This window comes from Neurospora tetrasperma, assembly GCF_000213175.1.
Source record: "Neurospora tetrasperma FGSC 2508 unplaced genomic scaffold NEUTE1scaffold_81, whole genome shotgun sequence".
NCBI classification, from domain to species: domain Eukaryota; kingdom Fungi; phylum Ascomycota; class Sordariomycetes; order Sordariales; family Sordariaceae; genus Neurospora; species Neurospora tetrasperma.
This window is the reverse complement of record NW_009799179.1, coordinates 7,160,379-7,178,309: the sequence shown is the minus strand read 5'-3', so window position 1 is coordinate 7,178,309 and position 17,931 is coordinate 7,160,379. Positions and strand designations below refer to the sequence as shown.

General features: G+C 53.5%; 7 protein-coding genes across 7 annotated transcripts; 4 read left to right on the top strand and 3 right to left on the bottom strand.

Annotated features, from left to right (window-relative positions):
* Positions 1 to 417: 417 nt before the first annotated feature.
* NEUTE1DRAFT_126521 (uncharacterized protein) lies at positions 418 to 2,022 on the bottom strand (the record flags this gene model as incomplete). The annotated part of the gene is made up of 1 exon (XM_009858455.1): positions 418 to 2,022. One exon carries the CDS (start codon positions 2,020 to 2,022, stop codon positions 418 to 420), a length of 1,605 nt encoding a protein of 534 aa, XP_009856757.1.
* Positions 2,023 to 3,294: 1,272 nt separating this feature from the next.
* Positions 3,295 to 5,023, bottom strand: NEUTE1DRAFT_92167 (uncharacterized protein; the record flags this gene model as incomplete). The annotated part of the gene is made up of 2 exons (XM_009858454.1): positions 3,295 to 4,789; positions 4,852 to 5,023. 2 exons carry the CDS (start codon positions 5,021 to 5,023, stop codon positions 3,489 to 3,491), a joined length of 1,473 nt encoding a protein of 490 aa, XP_009856756.1.
* Positions 5,024 to 5,881: 858 nt separating this feature from the next.
* Positions 5,882 to 6,534, top strand: NEUTE1DRAFT_150523 (uncharacterized protein; the record flags this gene model as incomplete). The annotated part of the gene is made up of 2 exons (XM_009858453.1): positions 5,882 to 5,888; positions 5,949 to 6,534. 2 exons carry the CDS (start codon positions 5,882 to 5,884, stop codon positions 6,458 to 6,460), a joined length of 519 nt encoding a protein of 172 aa, XP_009856755.1.
* A 1,466-nt stretch (positions 6,535 to 8,000) lies between these two features.
* NEUTE1DRAFT_73462 (uncharacterized protein) lies at positions 8,001 to 10,967 on the top strand (the record flags this gene model as incomplete). The annotated part of the gene is made up of 2 exons (XM_009858452.1): positions 8,001 to 10,380; positions 10,588 to 10,967. 2 exons carry the CDS (start codon positions 8,001 to 8,003, stop codon positions 10,785 to 10,787), a joined length of 2,580 nt encoding a protein of 859 aa, XP_009856754.1.
* Positions 10,968 to 11,479: 512 nt separating this feature from the next.
* Positions 11,480 to 12,829, top strand: NEUTE1DRAFT_106071 (uncharacterized protein; the record flags this gene model as incomplete). Its single annotated transcript, XM_009858451.1, has 1 exon — positions 11,480 to 12,829. One exon carries the CDS (start codon positions 11,480 to 11,482, stop codon positions 12,827 to 12,829), a length of 1,350 nt encoding a protein of 449 aa, XP_009856753.1.
* Positions 12,775 to 14,030, bottom strand: NEUTE1DRAFT_119089 (uncharacterized protein; the record flags this gene model as incomplete). The annotated part of the gene is made up of 4 exons (XM_009858450.1): positions 12,775 to 13,309; positions 13,383 to 13,623; positions 13,708 to 13,809; positions 13,890 to 14,030. The coding sequence occupies 4 exons, from the start codon at positions 13,927 to 13,929 to the stop codon at positions 13,066 to 13,068; spliced, it is 627 nt and encodes a 208-aa protein (XP_009856752.1).
* Positions 14,031 to 14,542: 512 nt separating this feature from the next.
* NEUTE1DRAFT_73454 (cell division control protein 54) lies at positions 14,543 to 17,928 on the top strand (the record flags this gene model as incomplete). Its single annotated transcript, XM_009858449.1, has 3 exons — positions 14,543 to 14,912; positions 14,971 to 17,105; positions 17,179 to 17,928. The coding sequence occupies 3 exons, from the start codon at positions 14,588 to 14,590 to the stop codon at positions 17,758 to 17,760; spliced, it is 3,042 nt and encodes a 1,013-aa protein (XP_009856751.1).
* Between the last annotated feature and the right edge of the window lie 3 nt (positions 17,929 to 17,931).

The following is a 17,931-nucleotide window of genomic DNA, read 5'->3' as shown; positions in this document are numbered from 1 at the left end:
GTCGTGGAGTTGTGTGCAACACGTCGTCCATTCAATATTTTTTGGGGGTTGGTGTAGTTGTGCCAGTCCTTGATGTGCATAGTTGTGTGGTGCTGTGAGACGAGATATTAAAAAGGCAACGCGACGACTTCTTGTTGTTACAATAACTTCTCAGCCGCCACTGGACTGGCTGCCGTAGAACATTGTCGTGGAGCGAACATTCGCTCTCTGTCGACTTTGATAATCTCCATCCCGCCGTCACACTGCGCGCTGAGAATTTGGTTTTTTGTGGTTCGCTGTCCTCCATATTGTTAGCTTCACAATTGGGTCACTCTCATAAAAGTCCCAGGGAATTCACATCTTTGAAACAAGTCATGGAAGCGATGGGATGGCGACTCACCAGTCCAAGGACTCAAGATGAAGAATCCTTGATCCCGCTCAGGAGTACGATGAGCTCCGCTGGTGTCCTCTTCCCAAACTTGTCCGGTGTTGCTGGTACTGCTCGGCGTGATCAACTTGAGCCCCACAACCACTTTCAGCATCATTCCCGATGCCGGTTCCGTTTCCGTTTCCGTTGTTGGTTTCAATATCGGTTCCAACCTGACTAATCTCAGCTTCAACCTCGCTCGAAACCACCCCAGCTCTAGAACGAGGTCCAGGTCCAGGTCCAGGTTCAGATTCAGATTGGAAGCTCGACTTGCATCTTCTCAACTGACAATCCTCCCAATTAGGCATGTGTACTTCACTGCCCTCTGGTCCGGAGCCAACGGGCAGACCGCAGTATGGAAGTGGGAATGGAAGACGCGGAGGCGGAGAGAAACTATTGGTCAGGGAATGAAGTTCCTGACAATGTTGCTGAAGCTGTTGCGGTCCATCCTGAGTCTCGGGCTCGTGGTCACGATGATCGGGGAAAACAATGCCCATTGGTACGAAGGTGTGTGGTCCGTAGACGTGTTGTTCATGGTTGTCGTAGACCGACGCGACGGCATGAGACGACGAACGTATAGAAAGCTGCATTGGCTGATCTGCCAGGCCGAAAAGCTCCGGTCGCTGCTGGTGCTGTGCTGCCGGATCACAAGACCGCCCCTGGGGGAAAGGCACGGAGGTGTTCGTGGCCAAATTCACCGAAGTGGCATGCCTTGGCTGGCTGTGGTGATGTCCCCGTCCTTGATGAAAATGCTCCTGCTGATGATGAAGGCAGTGGCTCTGGCGGTGATGCGAGGGAGCTCTGGTATGACGAGGGCCGGTCGGAGGTAAATCAGATACAAGACGAGGTTTCGATTTGGCCGGGGGTGATGACGCAGCAGCAGCAGGATCAAAAGTTCCAAACGTATCATTGATCTGGGCCATCCGTAAAGTGATTTCCTCCTCGCCCTTGTTTATGGCCCAATTGCGGCTTTCAGTCTGGCGGTATTCCTGGAGATACTCCCGTTCCCCGGTGATCATGGCATATTCTCCCACGTCAGGCTGAAAGGGCGTAAAACGTACCGGACACTGGCATCTTCCGCTGTCGTGGAGAGCGCGGTGATCAGCTAGCCACTCGGCCGCGTACAAGCTGGGCAAGCGGATGGCAACACGCTGCTGATCGCCGGTAGCGGTCTCGGTGAATATGGGCGGGATGTGGTAAGTTCCTGTTCCTGTATTGCCTTGCTGTAGTGCCTCCTCTACCTCCGTTGTATCGTAGGGAGTGGGAGCAGATCCACAACGTCCGATTGTGTCGTCTCGGGCCCCTTCGGTGAAGTCTTCCTCTGGACCTAGGACGTTGCCAATCACGCGAGGTCGGGTCAGAAGGCCGGGGAAGACCACATCACAGCCGCAAACTCCACGCTCATGGAGCCAGCGATGCTCCCACTCCCGAATAAGTACCCATCGTGAGTGTAGGAGTCTTTCGCAAGGGCCGCACATGGTTTGTGCTAGGTGTTGCTTTGACGGCTGGATGGTGCAGACGGGGAAGTTGTGTCCTGCGGTGGTCAGGGGGCACGGGCGAACGACACCCGGCGTTCGGTGCCCACACTGGTAGGCAATGTACTCTTGGACACACATCCCTCTGTTGACTTGAGCTGCTTGCGCGGAAATCTCGTGTCAACTGGGCCTGGCTAAGCCGCAGTTGAAAGTGAACCAGAGCTATGGTTGATTGAGCGATATTGATACGTAGAGATATCGACGAAGACTGCATTGAAGTTCAGGACCGTTGTATGAAAAAAACTGCCAACTGGTCCTGACCACTGCTTCGGTCACCCTTTGAAGCGTCCTGCGAGGTTGTTGTAACTTAGTCGTCAATCCTAAGGCGGCGGAATTGAGCGGGTTCAATTGCTCCGACGAAGAGAAGCCTTTCAAGATGAGCAGTTGTCGAAATCCGCCTGCCTGCTTGAGCACCGGAGTCCTCTCCGGGTGGTTTCCACTGAATTTGTATACTCTGATGTTTGAGCGGGCCTATCCTCATCGTTCGACAAACAGATGAGAACCTGGCTGACGACGCAGTGTTTTAAAGCGTACTTACTGCAGATGGAAGATTTGATTGACTTCTGGTACCGGCAATGGTAAGCCAAGTGCAAGTTGTTGAGGATGCCAGCCAACAACCGATCAGCTAATTTCTTCGCAGATGACCAGTTCCGCAATATGCTCGATCTAGGACTGCGATGAGGCACCGGGTTCGTGTCACTTGTAGACGATTTGTCGGTTTCGCGACTGTAGAATTGGGGCAGGTTTATGTTGACCCTGTGAAAGCTGATAGTCTCATCGAGTGGAGAGGTCTGCCTAGAGATACTATGAATAGATGGCTGGCTGGATATGTAAACAGAGCGTGGCTCGTACAGATAGCTGCGCTCAGTGAGAATCGTGTCCCAAGCTGTTGCCTGGCTCGCAAAATAAGGCTCGGTCGCTACAGGCACGCAAGGTCGAGCGCCTTGCCCGTGTCCGGTTAATAAGATACGGCAAATTGATACACTTCCTTTGGCAGAACGTCGTGATTGCGGACGAACAGGCCAGTACTAGTCGGTGGATACTACTGACGCCGGCGCAAGAAAGACGAAAGAGTGGACTGCACAGGTTGGAGCCGCAAAAGGGACAAAGCAAACGTAAGTCCAATGAGCCGGAGGGCCCGGCCATGAAGGCAGTCGATGTAGGGTTACAGGTAGAGTATACCAACCGCTGAAGCCTGGCTCAGCTGCCTCGGTGTGAGTCGAAGGATATGGGACTGAATTGTGAGGAGATCGCGTAGGGGGCATTTTGTGATCTGATGTGGTTCAAGAGGTTGTCTAGGTCCATTGGAAGTGTTTGTATAGACGGGAGTCACAATTCAAACATCGAACAAATCCCGTCTCGTAGCGGTATTGAGGGGTCTTGAGGCTCCGCGTTACCAATGATCTCGCGGTAAGTTGGTTCAGCTGCTCCCTAGAAGCAAACTCGCACGGGGTGTGGTGATACATGACACATGGCTCAAGTTGGTACAAATACATATACACTACTTCGAAAGCTGCCCATCCTGTTTGAAAATGGAGGGGCGGAGCTCAGAAGAGCTTGGTGCCGCTTCCTGCAGCCTGCTTCATGAAGAAGCTCTTCAACGGCCCAAGAGCATTGACTGCATTCAAGCCCAGTGACCTCAAGGGCACTAACGGGCCGCTTTCGGCAGAATAGAGCTTATGGAGCTTATCAACAACCCCAAGAAGCACATGGTTTGCTGTGTATCGTTCCGATACGTAAGACTCGAGTGACATGATACTTCCAATATCCTGTCCATGGGTGACGGCGTGCTCAATCGTCTTGGCCAAGCTCTGCACATCGCCCTGGCCCTGGTTCAAGCCCTGGCCTGCCAGTGGATGAATGGTATGAGCGGCATCGCCTACCAAAGCGACACGCTCTGCAATGTAGGTATCAGCGTGGCGCATTTTCAATGGGAAAGAGGCAACCGTGCCTTCCTGAACTCCAACTACGGTCTGTGGGATTGCCCGCGGGTTGAAGGATGTGTGTTGCAACCTCCACGAATACTCATCGTCTTGGTCCGCCCCTTGTGTGTGCATGAAGGCCAGATCCACTGGACTAAGACGGAATGCTGCATTGACCATAGCCACAAAATCCTTGGGCGAGAGGCTCTTGAGTATTGAGGCATTCTCCGGGGTTGTGGACCAGACGAGTGTCGAATACTTTCCAGGCATGGGGAGCATAGCCACAGGACCGGTAGGAAGGAACCTCTGGTAGGCAATCTTGGTGTGCTCTCCGCCCCAACCCTCGCCCTCCATCTCTAGCGTGGCCACCACGCCGTGTCTGTTGTAATCCCAACCCTTCGCATCGATACCCGCGAAGGCACGGACTGGGCTGTTTGCTCCGTCGGCTCCAACCAAAAGGCGGGCAGTAAGCTGCTTGCCTCCAGAAATGTGTACGACAGGCCATTGCCTAAGATCCAGGTCCTCCGTCTCCTCGCCAAAGGTAATGTTCTCAACTTTAGCACCCTCGAATACCGATACACCACCCAGTTGCTCCAGTCGCTTCAGTAGACCGGATGTGAGGTTGAGGTTTTCGTTCATGTAAGCGATGGTGGTTCCTTCTACCAGGGCCGAACCGGGTGCCCAGTCGAATTCGATCCTGGCATCCGTAACGCCATCCCAAACTTGCATTTCGTGGTACGGTTGGACTCTGGTTTGATCGAGATGTTCCCAGGCACCAATCTGGTCGAGATAGAAAGCGGATGTGGGCGTGAGGGAGCTGCATCGGTTCGAGTACTTGTTTGGCGGTAGCTTCCATGACTTGACTTTGGATAGATCCTGGGCTTCGACTAGGGCAACACGGAGGTGGGAGGTGACGGGGTTGGCGCCTGCAAACCTGAGGGTAAGCAACTGACCAAGTGTGAGGTTGGGACACAAATTGGCGACTTACGCAGGGCAGTCAAGAGACTCAGACCTGCCGGTCCTCCACCAACACACACGACATCGTAGATATCAGGTCGTGGGGCGGCGTTGTGGTATTGTCGTCGAATCTGTCGTTGGAATTGCCGGGTACAACTCAAGCAGACATAGGCAGCTGCTTTTCTCCTTGCTACTGCTTCCATAGTAGCTACAGCACTGGTGGTGGTGCTGGAGTCCCGGAATTAGGTATGACCTGATTATTATTATTTTGGATTGGCCTTCAGGGTTCATGGAGAAAGTCGCGCCAATCCGATTTCCCATGCGACATCATCGCATCAATTAAGTTGGGCGACCGATTGGCCCAAGCTCCTTTCCGCATTAGAAGAGAACCCTAACCCCATGTACCTGCCGATAGACTTCGCTATGGTTCCGCTGTTAGCGAATACACTGTCCTCTAGGTCTGTGCTCTAACAAAGTCTTTAGAGTTGTCCCTTATCCCATAACCTAGGTAATCAAACATTCCTCGGGCCATAGCCAAGGAACGTCTACAAATAACTGCAGGTGTTGTGTTCCTACCCACAGTGCCCTCAGATTCAGTTGTTATGCACATGAGAACACCGAGAACCGAACGTTCGGGCACTGTAAAGGACTTGGGACGCTTATCCAATGGAGCTGCCCCTGTTGTATTCTCCTCGATCCGGCGCTTCACAGCATTGTTTCAGAACTGGTCTTTCAGTCGAGCTGTTTAGGATTTGACAACGACCAGCCCATCAGACCGATGTGTTTCGAAATTGTTGTAGTCCCTATCACAATTTGGTAACGGCCTTTCAGCTAGAGCGCGCCCTAGTGGACTGCCTATGTTGGGTTTGGCTTTACGACCACTTCGCCACTCTGTGAATGTGAGGTTAAGAGAAGAGCAGCATAACTCTGGGAATATCAACCAAACCGCTATCTGTTTTTCACCTTCGCACACTTTACCACGAGTCTCATTCAAACTGTTCGTACATTTACGGCAAGGATCCACTCTTAAGATCGTCGATCAAGAAGATCACAGGGCAAACATGTCATGTTCGTAACAATTAGCAAATACTACAACTACGCACAGCACTAACAGAGAGGCCGCTGTAGTCCTCTCCACCAAAGCGCAACTCGTACACAAGTCTCCCCTCCCACCGAAGATCACCCGGGAGCAGGCGATAGAACTCTTACAAGACCACGAGTTCCTTCTCTCGTGCGACCCTCATCTCGCCAAATGCGAACCTCTCACCCCCAGTGCGCCGCCAGCCGTTCCAAGCGCTGTGCAGCCGCGAATGCTAGGCGAGACAAAGTCCTACAAGGTCACCGATGTTATACACACGCTGCCCGCTGGGTTGTGGGACAGCAACGTTGTCAGCACGTATGAGTTTGCGAAGCTGGATACTGGCCTCTTTGTCCGAATCAGAAGCCCGCTCTCAATGGTCATGGAGACCGTGTGGGAGATCAATGAGGGGCCAGATGGGAGGTTGGAGATTGTGGAAAATGTAGAGATCAGCTGTTCGAGGTTGTTGATTGGAATTGCCAAAGGTCAATGTGAAAGTGCTTGGGAAGGAATTCATGGGAAGATGGTGAAGAGATTGGAAGGTTCAGGCGAGGCACCGTAGATCCAGCTCTTGGATCTCTGTTGGAATAGCCAGCGAGAAAGATCTGAGCCTATTATCAATCTGAGACATGCCCGATCTTCCTTTCGGTCAGACGTGAAGATATTTCTATCAAGATGTCAGGAGACCGTGAACTAAATGAAGAGAGGTGCTTTTGTTGTTGGTTGACGTTCATGTTTTACCACCTTACATACCTCTACCTACACATTGGATTGATAGAGGCCCGCTACAGGGCTGGATCTAAGACCTGGGACCGCTGAGCTCCCGCTCAAAGGAACTTGAACATCCTCCACAAGTGGAGCAGCATCCACGTGGTGATATGCGTTATGAGGCTCTCATTGGCTGATGTCGCTTACGACGGAATCCCTTTTGGGGCTCCCTGTTTTAGCACATCGTGAGTTTCGGCTCTGTCCCCTGATTTCTATCCGCTGTCAAGTCCTCAGATTGCTGGTGGAAACCACAACAAGTCAACAACCAACAGTCAGCACGGGCACATTGTCAGCCAGCGGTGTGGACGCGCACTGACAACAAGGAGCCGCTTTCCTTTGTCCATCGATCTGTGCTCCACCGATGATCCAGCCATCGTGTTTGAGGCCAAAAATACTTTTTTGTTTTTCTGTTGCATGAAAGTTGGAACTGGCTCGTTTGTTCGGTCCTGTAAAGGATCCTGAGCGTTGTGCTTCGGTGTGACTTTCCTGAAAGTTGCCAAGTTTACACCTCTGGGCGACTTTGCCCCTGGCAGTGCAAGGAGCCGAGCACCTAACGCGGACTTGGGTGACCCTGACTCGGGCAAGTTCCGAACCTCACACAAGTCGCTCGCTTTTCTTCACAATCTCATCGTCCGTCGTCAACAACGGGAGATCTCATCGGTAGGAGGGACCGGACATACCACGCATACCGCGATACTCCTAGTACCAATTTCATGTGAGTACAACTGCTCTCTTCCTATATCGGATTGATAACATGATTTCTCATCCTTGGCAAGGTCAAGGCTTGCCCTTTCCTTTCAACCGTTTTGTCAAGGGTGTCACTCTTGGACATTGGAGTTGTACCCCTACCTTCATCTCTAGACTCATTGCTGAATACATACATTAAAACATCCGTCAACCTCACAGTTGAGGAGTTCAGGAACACTGACATCTCCCATACACCATCCAATCAGGCTTCCCTCAGTCATTGTCCTCATAGCTTTCTATCGTCGCCTTTTTTTACATGGTCACTATCTGGGAAATTTTGAGGCTCCTATGGGACTAACTTATCTAGCATCTGCGAAGTGCATTTTGAAACTCACTTGAGGCCTAGGACTCATTAGCACATTGATCTCACCACGCGCCCAGAAAGCACCAGAGTAACGCTGCACAGCTGAGGTGTCGTTTTAATTGACACACTTACGTTGCCGTCACACCGCCTGGGGCCAGAAGCCTGTCCCATATCTAGACCGGCTCGCTGGTAGAGTTACGAGAGGAACACTGAGGCTTCACACAATCATCAGTACTTTACTACCAACAGTCTCCTCGGGTCCTTGCGGGGGCAGTCAGCAATCATGGCGACCCTATCGGTATACGGGTCAGATTTCCTGACCACCACAAAGAAAAAGGCCATTGAGGATGCCAAGAAGATGCAGGCAGTTGTTGCGGAAGAATGCAATAAATCAGGAAAAGAAGCACCCCCATATCAGCTAGAGGAGCTCATCGGCAAAGGCAGCTTTGGCCGCGTCTACAAAGCGACGGATAACAAGTCCAGTGCTGTTGTGGCTGTCAAGATTATTGACATTGAGGAGAGCGACAGGGAGAATCCTAGGCTGGCAGACACGTATAGCGAGTTTATGAAGGAGACCAGTGCCCTCAAGTTACTCAGTAACAGCGGCGCAAAGAACATCAATCTCATTCTCGATGTACTGCCCGTTGGACAGTCCATGTGGCTGATCACCGAGTACTGTGCTGGCGGAAGCGTGGCTACTCTGATGAAGCCTACCGCACCCGGGGGCTTGCAGGAGAAGTGGATCATTCCCATCCTACGAGAAGTCGCAGAGGCCATATTCTGGGTACACAAAGAAGGAATCATCCACCGTGACATCAAGTGCGCCAACGTACTTGTGACGGAGACGGGCGCCGTACAGCTCTGTGACTTTGGTGTGGCTGGTATCGTGGAGACCAAATTCGACAAACGGTCGACTTTTATTGGGACGCCTCATTGGATGGCGCCAGAACTCTTTGAACCTACACCGTCTTACAGCACACCAGTTGATATATGGGCGTTTGGATCTATGGTATACGAGATTGCATCCGGACTTCCTCCCAACGTCATGTCGGGGTTCAACATCCCTCAGCTTGGCAATTATATCAAGTCCCATGCGCCTCGTCTAGAAGGAGACCAGTACTCGGACAACCTCAAGGACTTGGTAGCTTTCTGTCTGGTCGAAGACCCTGCAAAACGACCGACGATTGAGCAAGTCCAACGGCACCCTTACATATTCAACACGAGCTCTGAATACCCAACAGCATCACTTTCCAACCTTGTTCGGGGTTATAAGGTTTGGGAGGCACAGGGAGGTATTCGAAAATCGCTGTTTGCGCCCGTTGGTGCTCAAGGCCCATCCGATTATGCCTCGACTGCTCTCTCCAATGACGAGTGGAACTTTAGCACAACGGTTGACTTTGACCGGATGGCCATGGACAGCGATGCTCAAGCCGTGTATGATGTTTATGGGCATAATGTCGACTTTGACTTTGACGAAGAGCAGACCCGGCGCCCCAAGCCTAAAGGAAGGAGGCGGCCGCCTCCTCCTAAATTACTAGCTCTCAAGGCACCTTTGGAAAAGCTGTTTGATCCTAATACGATCTCCGGCTACAATGAGAACTCGCGTGCCTATTACGGTCTGGGTCCAACGTCCACATCAGAGGCAACACCAGCACCGGAGCCACCAAAAGACTCGGATCTCAACCTTCGGCAATATGAACCGAGCTCACAGGCGGCACTACGAGAGTCGCTCATAGACTTGGATGCGTCCTTTGATGGAAACGACTTGTCTCAGTTCGTGGACATGGAGACCATCAAGGCTGGACCCCGTGGTTCGGTAGATTACGCAGCTTTCAACCCGAACCCAGACTTTAGCAAACCGCCCCTCAGCGACCCGGCAGATATGCCCATGAACATCAACCGCCGTACGCAGGACTGGAAGTTTCCGTCAATGGCTGCTCCGCCAGCTTCTGCTCATCCGGAGATGTCGCGCTTCCCGTGGAATGAAGAGCGCTCCAACGACAGCCACAATGACAACTTTGTTCGGCCACCCCTCATACACCACCCTACAGACCCGCTAGGCTTCCAATCGACGGGCTACGATTCCATGCCGCCCAAGCCTCCGGTCGACAACCGCGTTTCGGTAGGGAGCTTGATCGATCTCGATGAAAGCTTACCTATGCCAACAAACGATTTCACCAATCGGGAGTATACGCGGCCATCCACAGCCAACTCGGACGCTGCTTCTGTCAGTGGTTCAGAGATAGGCGGCGCAAACCCGTTCGACCTCGAACGGCACGCTTCACTTTACCAGCCGCTGCCTGTTGTACGATCATCATCGGTCCGCGAACCGTCCATCTACGTGTCAGACGACAGCGACTACGCCCGTGTCGCTCAGGCGCCGTCAGAGGAGCATTTCATTGGGACCAACGGTCGTGGCACGCCCGACTATGCTTCATCCGTCAACGGTGGAGGCAGCATAGGGAACGGTAGTATCGGCGGCGGTAGCATCGGCGGCGGAAGTATCGGCAGCAGGACCAGCAGCCGCGCCCACTCCCGCGCGGACAGCTACAGCTACGCGACCGACGATGACGTGGGAGGTTATTCAGCTGGCGAGTACGCCGAGTCGGAATACCTGGGCGGCAGCATGGATCCGATGGCGATGAGTGGCGAAGGGCGCAACCGTAGTCGCCGGCGGCCAAGCGGCATGCGGCCGGACCCGGATTCGCACCATCCGCCTCGAGGGTACGGCATGGGCGGGAGCATGAACGGGAATAATGGTACGGGCAGCCATGGTAGCGGGCATCATGGTCACCAGGTGCATCATGGTCATGGTCATGGTCAATATCATGGCCACGGTCATGGCCACAGCAATAGCCAGGGTTCGACAGATATGATGCACATGCCTCATGTTCCGGAGCCGCCGAGAGTCAGGGTGATGCAGGGCATGGCGAATCGAGAGGAAGTGAGGGATGATGTGATGAGGTTGTTGGCTAGCTTCTCGGAGCACTTGGGGTTTGCGAATGCGCATGTGAATACGCTTCCGGTCAGGCAGGGGAGGAGGGGAAGTGAGGTAGACACGAGTGTCTGAGGGAGGTAGGGTCTTGTAAGGGGATGTCATTTGTCTCAGAACCACACTGAAGTAATTGTTTAATGTGTGTATTTGGTGTGCTTAGAGAGGTCAGGGGTATATGGTGTAGCATGGATCTAGGGTCAGGTATAGATAAGCGGTATCATACAAACAATTCACGAATCACAATATGTGTTGGTCAATGAATTACTATCTATAGTTCAGCAAGATTGAAAAAGCCGTCCATGCTCAACATGTGTTGTAGGTAAGTTTTGTTGTGGTGGTGATTGTAAGATGGGCAACCTAGAATAGGGCGTAAACTGGTTTTGGGGTGAAGTTGAGACGGATAAAAAAGAAAAATTTCTCCACAGTGACTCAAAGGGAGCCAAACCCTGAGCTTGACCACCACCACCAAGTTCGAGACTTGTTGTCTAACACAACCCATGCCTCACAAGATATTTATTGCCTAAAATCGCCAAGATAATCGACAGACTCTGGGTTTTAAATTCATTTCTCGAAATCGTCGAGTCCCCTGAATGAGGGGAACTATTTGCGCCAATATTCTCACTCTCACTATCCGATTCAAACGCTTGCACCTCCCACAACTAACCCCAATCCTCAATCGACACCACCACACTATAACCACAGAGATAACTAGACCAAAATCTACGGCAGTGCCATTAATGGCACCCGCTACGACAACTTCGACGACAATGGAAACCCGGATTCTCAAAGTGAAGGTGGACTACAGCAACATCCAAGTGCTCGGCCACTGGAAGGAGGAGTCAGCAGAACACAAAGATGGAAGCAAAACGAAGACTAGCAACCTCAACACATGGGAGGTCCCAACTACATCAGAACATGAAGATATTCTGTCTCCCATCCGCGAAGTAGCCCACCACCTCCGCACCACCGACATTCCCGTCGCCTTCCCCACGGAAACCGTCTACGGCTTAGGCGCCGATGCCACCCGCAGCGCTGCCGTCAAGGGAATCTATGCCGCCAAAGGTCGACCAAGCGACAATCCTTTGATCGTGCATGTTTGCGATTTGAGCATGTTACGGTCACTCATCTCTCCTTCCTTCTCCTCAGCAGGAGACGAAGAAGACCCCATCCCAGCCATCTACCACCCCCTCATAACCCGCTTCTGGCCCGGCCCCCTCACCATCCTGCTACCCAACCCCTCCCCCTCCCTCCTCGCTCCGGAAGTAACCGCCGGCCTACCCACCTTCGGGTGCCGAATGCCCGCCTCGGCGCTGGCTCGCTCGCTGATCAAACTCGCCAACGCCCCCCTCGCCGCGCCCTCCGCGAACGCCAGCACTAAACCCAGCCCCACCGCCGCACAGCACGTGTTAGACGATCTACGGGGTCGCATCGCACTGATCTTGGACGGAGGATCATGCAGCGTGGGGGTGGAAAGCACGGTCGTCGACGGGCTTTGCTCGCCGCCTGTGGTGCTGAGACCGGGCGGGGTCAGCTTGGAGGAGATTAGGGAGTGTAAGGGGTGGGAAGGCGTGGAGAAGGCGTATAAGGATCAGGCAGAGGTCGGAGGAAAGACGGCGCCGAGAGCGCCGGGGATGAAGTATAAGCATTATAGCCCGAAGGCGAGGGTGGTGTTGTATGAGGCGGAGGGAGGGAGGAGGGAGGTGCCGAGGACGGATGTGAGGGAGGCGGTTGAAGCGGCTGGGGAGGAGGAGGGCAAGGGAAACGTGAAGAGTGTTGCGATTATTAGGACGGGGAGGTGGCCTGTTGCCGGGGGTTTGAGGAGTCAGGGGCTTGATGATGTTGCTGCGAAGGACAGCGGGGACGTGGCCGAGACTGGGTTCGCTGTTAGGGAAGGGCAATGGCTGGATGAGGACGGCACCACGGTGTTGGCAAGGCTTCTGGAGATTAATTTGGGCAACGATGTCAAGGGGGTGGCACACGGCCTTTTCGCTGCCCTCCGAGAGCTGGACAGGCGCGGCGCGGATGTAATATTCGTAGAGGGTGTGAGTGATGGAGACGATATCGCGGCGGCAGTCATGAATAGGCTGAGGAAAGCCGCTTCCGACATTAGAATATAGACGGGGTCAAACCCCATAGATCGCAAGGAAAAAGACTATAACTCCTGTTTTCTGCTAACCCATCATTTGTTGGCTTTTCGTGTCTTTTTCTTCGTGTTTGGCTCATTACTCTGCTCTAAGAAGGCTCGCCAAACAAAAGGGCCTAATACCTTTTCACGAACCAATGCGCCAACTTTACCTTGGTTGCTCCCATCCGCCACACTCCTTCCCTTGTCGTTACCCACCCACGCATGCCCTTAGAGACCCTGACGAAGCCAGTCAGTAAGCTTAGCCTTGCCTAGTTGTGCCAAGTTGTTGACACCCTGCTCGGTGAAGGGGTCGAGGCGGCTGAGGTTGACATCCGCAGGCGGCGCCTTGCTGCATCGTTGAATGATGATGGTGGGATCGGTCTCGAGAACAACGCCGTCATCTACGATCTCGTCAATAGCGAGGGATACCAGATCGTAGTTTTCGACTATCGTGCGCTTGTCGATCGATTGCCTGAGTAGAAAGTCCGTGGTTAGCCAAATCATGTCCCATGACCGGCACCTTCACGTTCGCCATAAATACTCACTTGAAGAGCATATGCAAGCTGTCCCTAAGCGCCAAAAGTACGTTGTAGAGCAGAACTTCGTTCTCGTCCGCGCTACCAACGACGTAGATAGCAACGTCCGACTCCATCTTGTAAAGCACCACCTTGTTGTCGTAGAGGAGGATATCGCCCGTCTGCTTTGCTGTCTTCTGAAGGAGGCCCTTCTCGAAACGGGTTTGAGAAGTCTTGTCGGGATAGGGGTTCTGGGAAGCGCTCGAGGAAGCTGTTGTGCACAAGGTTCGGGCTGGTCAGCCTCACGGGAACATGCGACACCGAATAAGGGGTAAAAGGAGCGTCTATTGCGTACCGAGCCCGGCGGCCACTCCTGTTCCTGGTGCGCCAGCGGCAGCGTGAGGAGGAGTGTAGTATTTTGAGAATATCCGCGAACCGTCATCGCTGGAGAGGATTACTGTTGGAACGCAATTGTCAACATTGCTCGACGTGGCGCGTATAAGCCGGGACCCAGGAGCAGCGTGGTGCCTAGTGTACCTATAGCGTTGACGCTATACAGCGACATTCCTGGCGACATCTTGACTGGTTATCTGGGGGTTCTTGTTTCTTGATCAATTGCTGTCTCGAGACTGGTATCGGTTGGAGAAGGTCGGCGACGAGGGGCAACTCGACTTCAATGGGCGCAAGTGGGTAGGTATATAGTGGTTAGCTTAAACTCCAGAGGTGCTGCGTAGGTAGGTAGTGCTCACAATGACCAGGGGCAGGCGGTATCGTTACCGTGGTGAGCGTGGGTATTGTGGGGTGAAGCGGTCCCTGTGATGTGGCTTGAATCCAGAGCGAACACTCCAAGGCCCCACGGCGCGGTACGTACCTCAGGTACCTGACAGTTCGGACTCAACAGCAGCACTGCAGTGGCCTCGTCCGTCTCATTTGGGTATGACAGGGGTTTTAATGGGCCAACGCGAGTAAGCCCCCGCAGACACGAACGGCCGTGTAAAGTGCTTTTATCAGAGACGCGTGTGTCGCGACTGTCTTTTTTTTCGATACCTGGAACGTGATCCACCTTGCCCGTCCTGAACACGCTGCCGACCTGCCAACCACCTCGCAAATACAGAGGGATCGGGAGCCACAACAACACTCCAGCGTCTCCATCCCAACCCGTCTTCTGTCCCTTCTTGTTGGTTTAGTTCACTCTGTATCATCTCAAAAAAACCACCGAGGACAGAGCAGTAAACATGTCTTCCCCAGCAAAGCGCAGAACAACGAGAAGCTCTCAATCAGCTACTCCCCGCACCACTCGCAGCTCGCAGGCTGGTCCTTCGAGCGCAACTCCTCGCCAGACACGCGCATCACAGCTTGCCTCTAGTCCCTTATTCTACGAGCCCTCCTCGCCTGCCAATGGCGCCAACCCGGTCTCTTCTCCCTTGAGGCAGATGAGCAATACCCAGAGCACTGCCCACCAAGGCAATGCGCCGAGCTCGCCTTTGCGCCAGCAGACAGAGACCCAGAGCGATGCCGACCGAACTCCTCGCGCAAATGGACGGAGCCAGTTAATTGGGGGTATGGCTATCAACAAACAAAACTCAGGACTACACTGAATGCTGACCACACTCCGCAGACTCCTCTCCCATCCGCTATGCCTCCAGTTCTAGCCCGGGCCGTCAGCTTACTCAACAGTCCGATCTTCGTAGCGAAAGCAGTCAGCTCTTCGTCAGCTCGCAAAGATCCGTTACCGGTCGATCCCGTCGAGGCGACATCAACGGGGACCCTCTACGTACTCCCGCCCAGATTCCCCGCCGAATTATCCTCGACGACGCCGGTCGTGTGATCCGCGATGCCCCTGGCTCCGATGCCAACTCGTTTGTCACCAATAATCCCAATACCTCCGAGGCAGATGCCCTTGGTGGACAAAGCCAAGGTCTTGTTTGGGGTACCACCATCTCTCTAGACGATTCGTTCTTCGCGTTCAAGGACTTTCTCAGGAACTTCACCAGGAAATACCGGATGTGGGCAGATGGCGCGGACGAGGCCGAGACTATTGGCCATCCGGATGCGGATTCGAAGCCATATTGGGAGGCACTGGAGAACATGCTGCTGCTTGGTACCAACAAGCTGTATCTGGATCTCCGCGACCTCAAGTCCTACCCGCGCACCTTGAAGTTATGGCATCAGGCCCAACACTATCCTACCGAAATCATTCCGGTCATGGACCAGTGCGTACATGATTGTATGATGGAGTTGGCGCAAAAGGAAATGGCCAGCCAAAGAGCATCCCAAAACTCTAGGACCGCTCCAGGTGCCTCACAAAGCTCGGAGCCGAACTTCCCAAGCTCTGAAAGGAGCGAGGAACCGCCCACCCCGCGGCCTGCCCAAACAGCGGCGCCCACAATTGAGGACCAAGTCAGCCAGATGGCGTATGTGGTTCGCCCTTGGGGTCTTGACAAGATCACCAACCTTCGTGACCTCAACCCATCTGACATGGACAAGCTTGTGTCCATCAAGGGTCTTGTCATCAGAACCACGCCGGTCATCCCCGACATGAAGGATGCATTTTTCAAGTGCAGTGTTTGTGGTCATTCTATAACCGTTCAGTTAGATCGTGGCAAGATTCGTGAGCCTACAGAGTGTCCTCGGGCTCGCTGCGCCTCCAAGAACTCAATGCAGATCATCCACAACAGATGTGCTTTCGAAGACAAGCAAGTCATCAAGCTACAAGAAACTCCGGATAACGTGCCTGCTGGTCAGACACCCCACTCGGTATCTGTTTGCGTCTATAACGAGCTTGTGGACTTTTGCAAGGCCGGTGACAGAGTTGAGCTCACTGGTATCTTTAAAGTCACCCCCGTTCGTGTCAACCCGCGCATGAGGACGGTCAAGAGCGTGCACAAGACATATGTTGATGTTGTCCATGTACAAAAGGTCGACCGCAAGAGGATGGGTTCTGATCCCTCGACCCTCGACCTCGCCGAGGAGGAGGAAGCCCATGCTAATGGCCAGAGCATGGACGAGGTCCGAAAGGTCTCCCCTGATGAGGAAGAGAGGATCAAGGAAACTGCCGCTCGACCGGATATCTACGATCTCCTTTCACGTTCTTTGGCTCCATCAATCTACGAGATGGATGATGTGAAGAAGGGTATTCTTCTTCAACTGTTCGGAGGCACGAACAAGATCTTTGAGAAGGGTGGAAGCCCCAAATACCGTGGAGACATCAACGTTCTCCTTTGTGGTGACCCATCCACTTCCAAGTCCCAGCTCCTCTCCTATGTTCACAGAATCGCCCCAAGAGGCGTGTACACGAGTGGTAAAGGTTCTTCTGCCGTGGGTCTTACCGCCTATGTTACACGCGATCCCGAGTCCCGCCAACTCGTTCTAGAGTCCGGTGCTCTCGTCTTGTCCGACGGCGGTGTCTGTTGTATCGACGAGTTCGACAAGATGAACGAATCGACCCGTTCCGTTCTTCACGAAGTCATGGAACAACAGACCGTGTCCGTCGCCAAGGCCGGCATCATCACCACTCTCAACGCCCGAACATCAATCCTGGCGTCTGCCAACCCCATTGGTAGTAGATACAACCCTGATCTATCAGTGCCGCAAAATATCGACCTCCCGCCAACCCTTCTATCCCGTTTCGATCTAGTCTACCTCATCCTCGATCGTGTTGATGAGAAGAATGATCAGCGTCTGGCCCGCCATTTGCTCTCCATGTATCTCGAAGACAAGCCCGAGAGTGCCCAGCAGGCCAACGACGTCCTTGTGAGTTTTCCTCGTCTGTCAATCCACACGAAGATGAACCCCAAACTAACCAACTCCCCCTCAAAAAAAACAGCCCGTCGAGTTTCTAACCTCCTACATCTCGTACGCCCGCTCGCACATCCACCCGGCCCTCACGCCCGAAGCCGGTCGCGAGCTCGTCGATGCCTACGTCGAGATGCGCAAGCTGGGCCAAGACGTGCGTGCCGCCGAGAAGCGCATTACGGCCACCACGCGTCAGCTCGAGTCCATGATTCGCTTAGCCGAGGCGCACGCCAAGATGCGTCTATCTCAAACCGTCACGCGCGACGACGTCCGCGAGGCCGTGCGCCTCATCAAGTCGGCGCTCAAGACCGCCGCCACCGACAGCCAGGGCCGCATCGACATGAGCTTGTTGACAGAGGGCACGAGCGCGGCGGAGCGCCAGCGCAAGGCCGACATGAAGGATGCGGTTATCCGCCTGCTGGATGAGATGACCAGCGGTGGACAGGTAGTTAGGTACTCGGAGGTGGCGAGACGGCTGGGCGAGGGGGCGGGTGTGCAGGTTGAGCCGGCTGAGTTTGCGGAGGTTATGAGGGCTCTGGAGATGGAGGGTGCTGTTATGGTGACGGGTGAGGGTGCAAGAAAGAGCATAAGGAGGGTTACGGCTACTATTTAGAGTTGAGGATCAAGAGGATCGGAGTTGGATGGTGTGAAAAGGATTTGATGATATCTTCAAATGATTGGGGTTCTACGTAGTTACGGTATGCTACAAGTTGTCATGAGCTCTGTCGCATGGAAGTTTTGTATCTTTTTCAGTATAATACCACGGTGTTCGCTTGACTGTAAA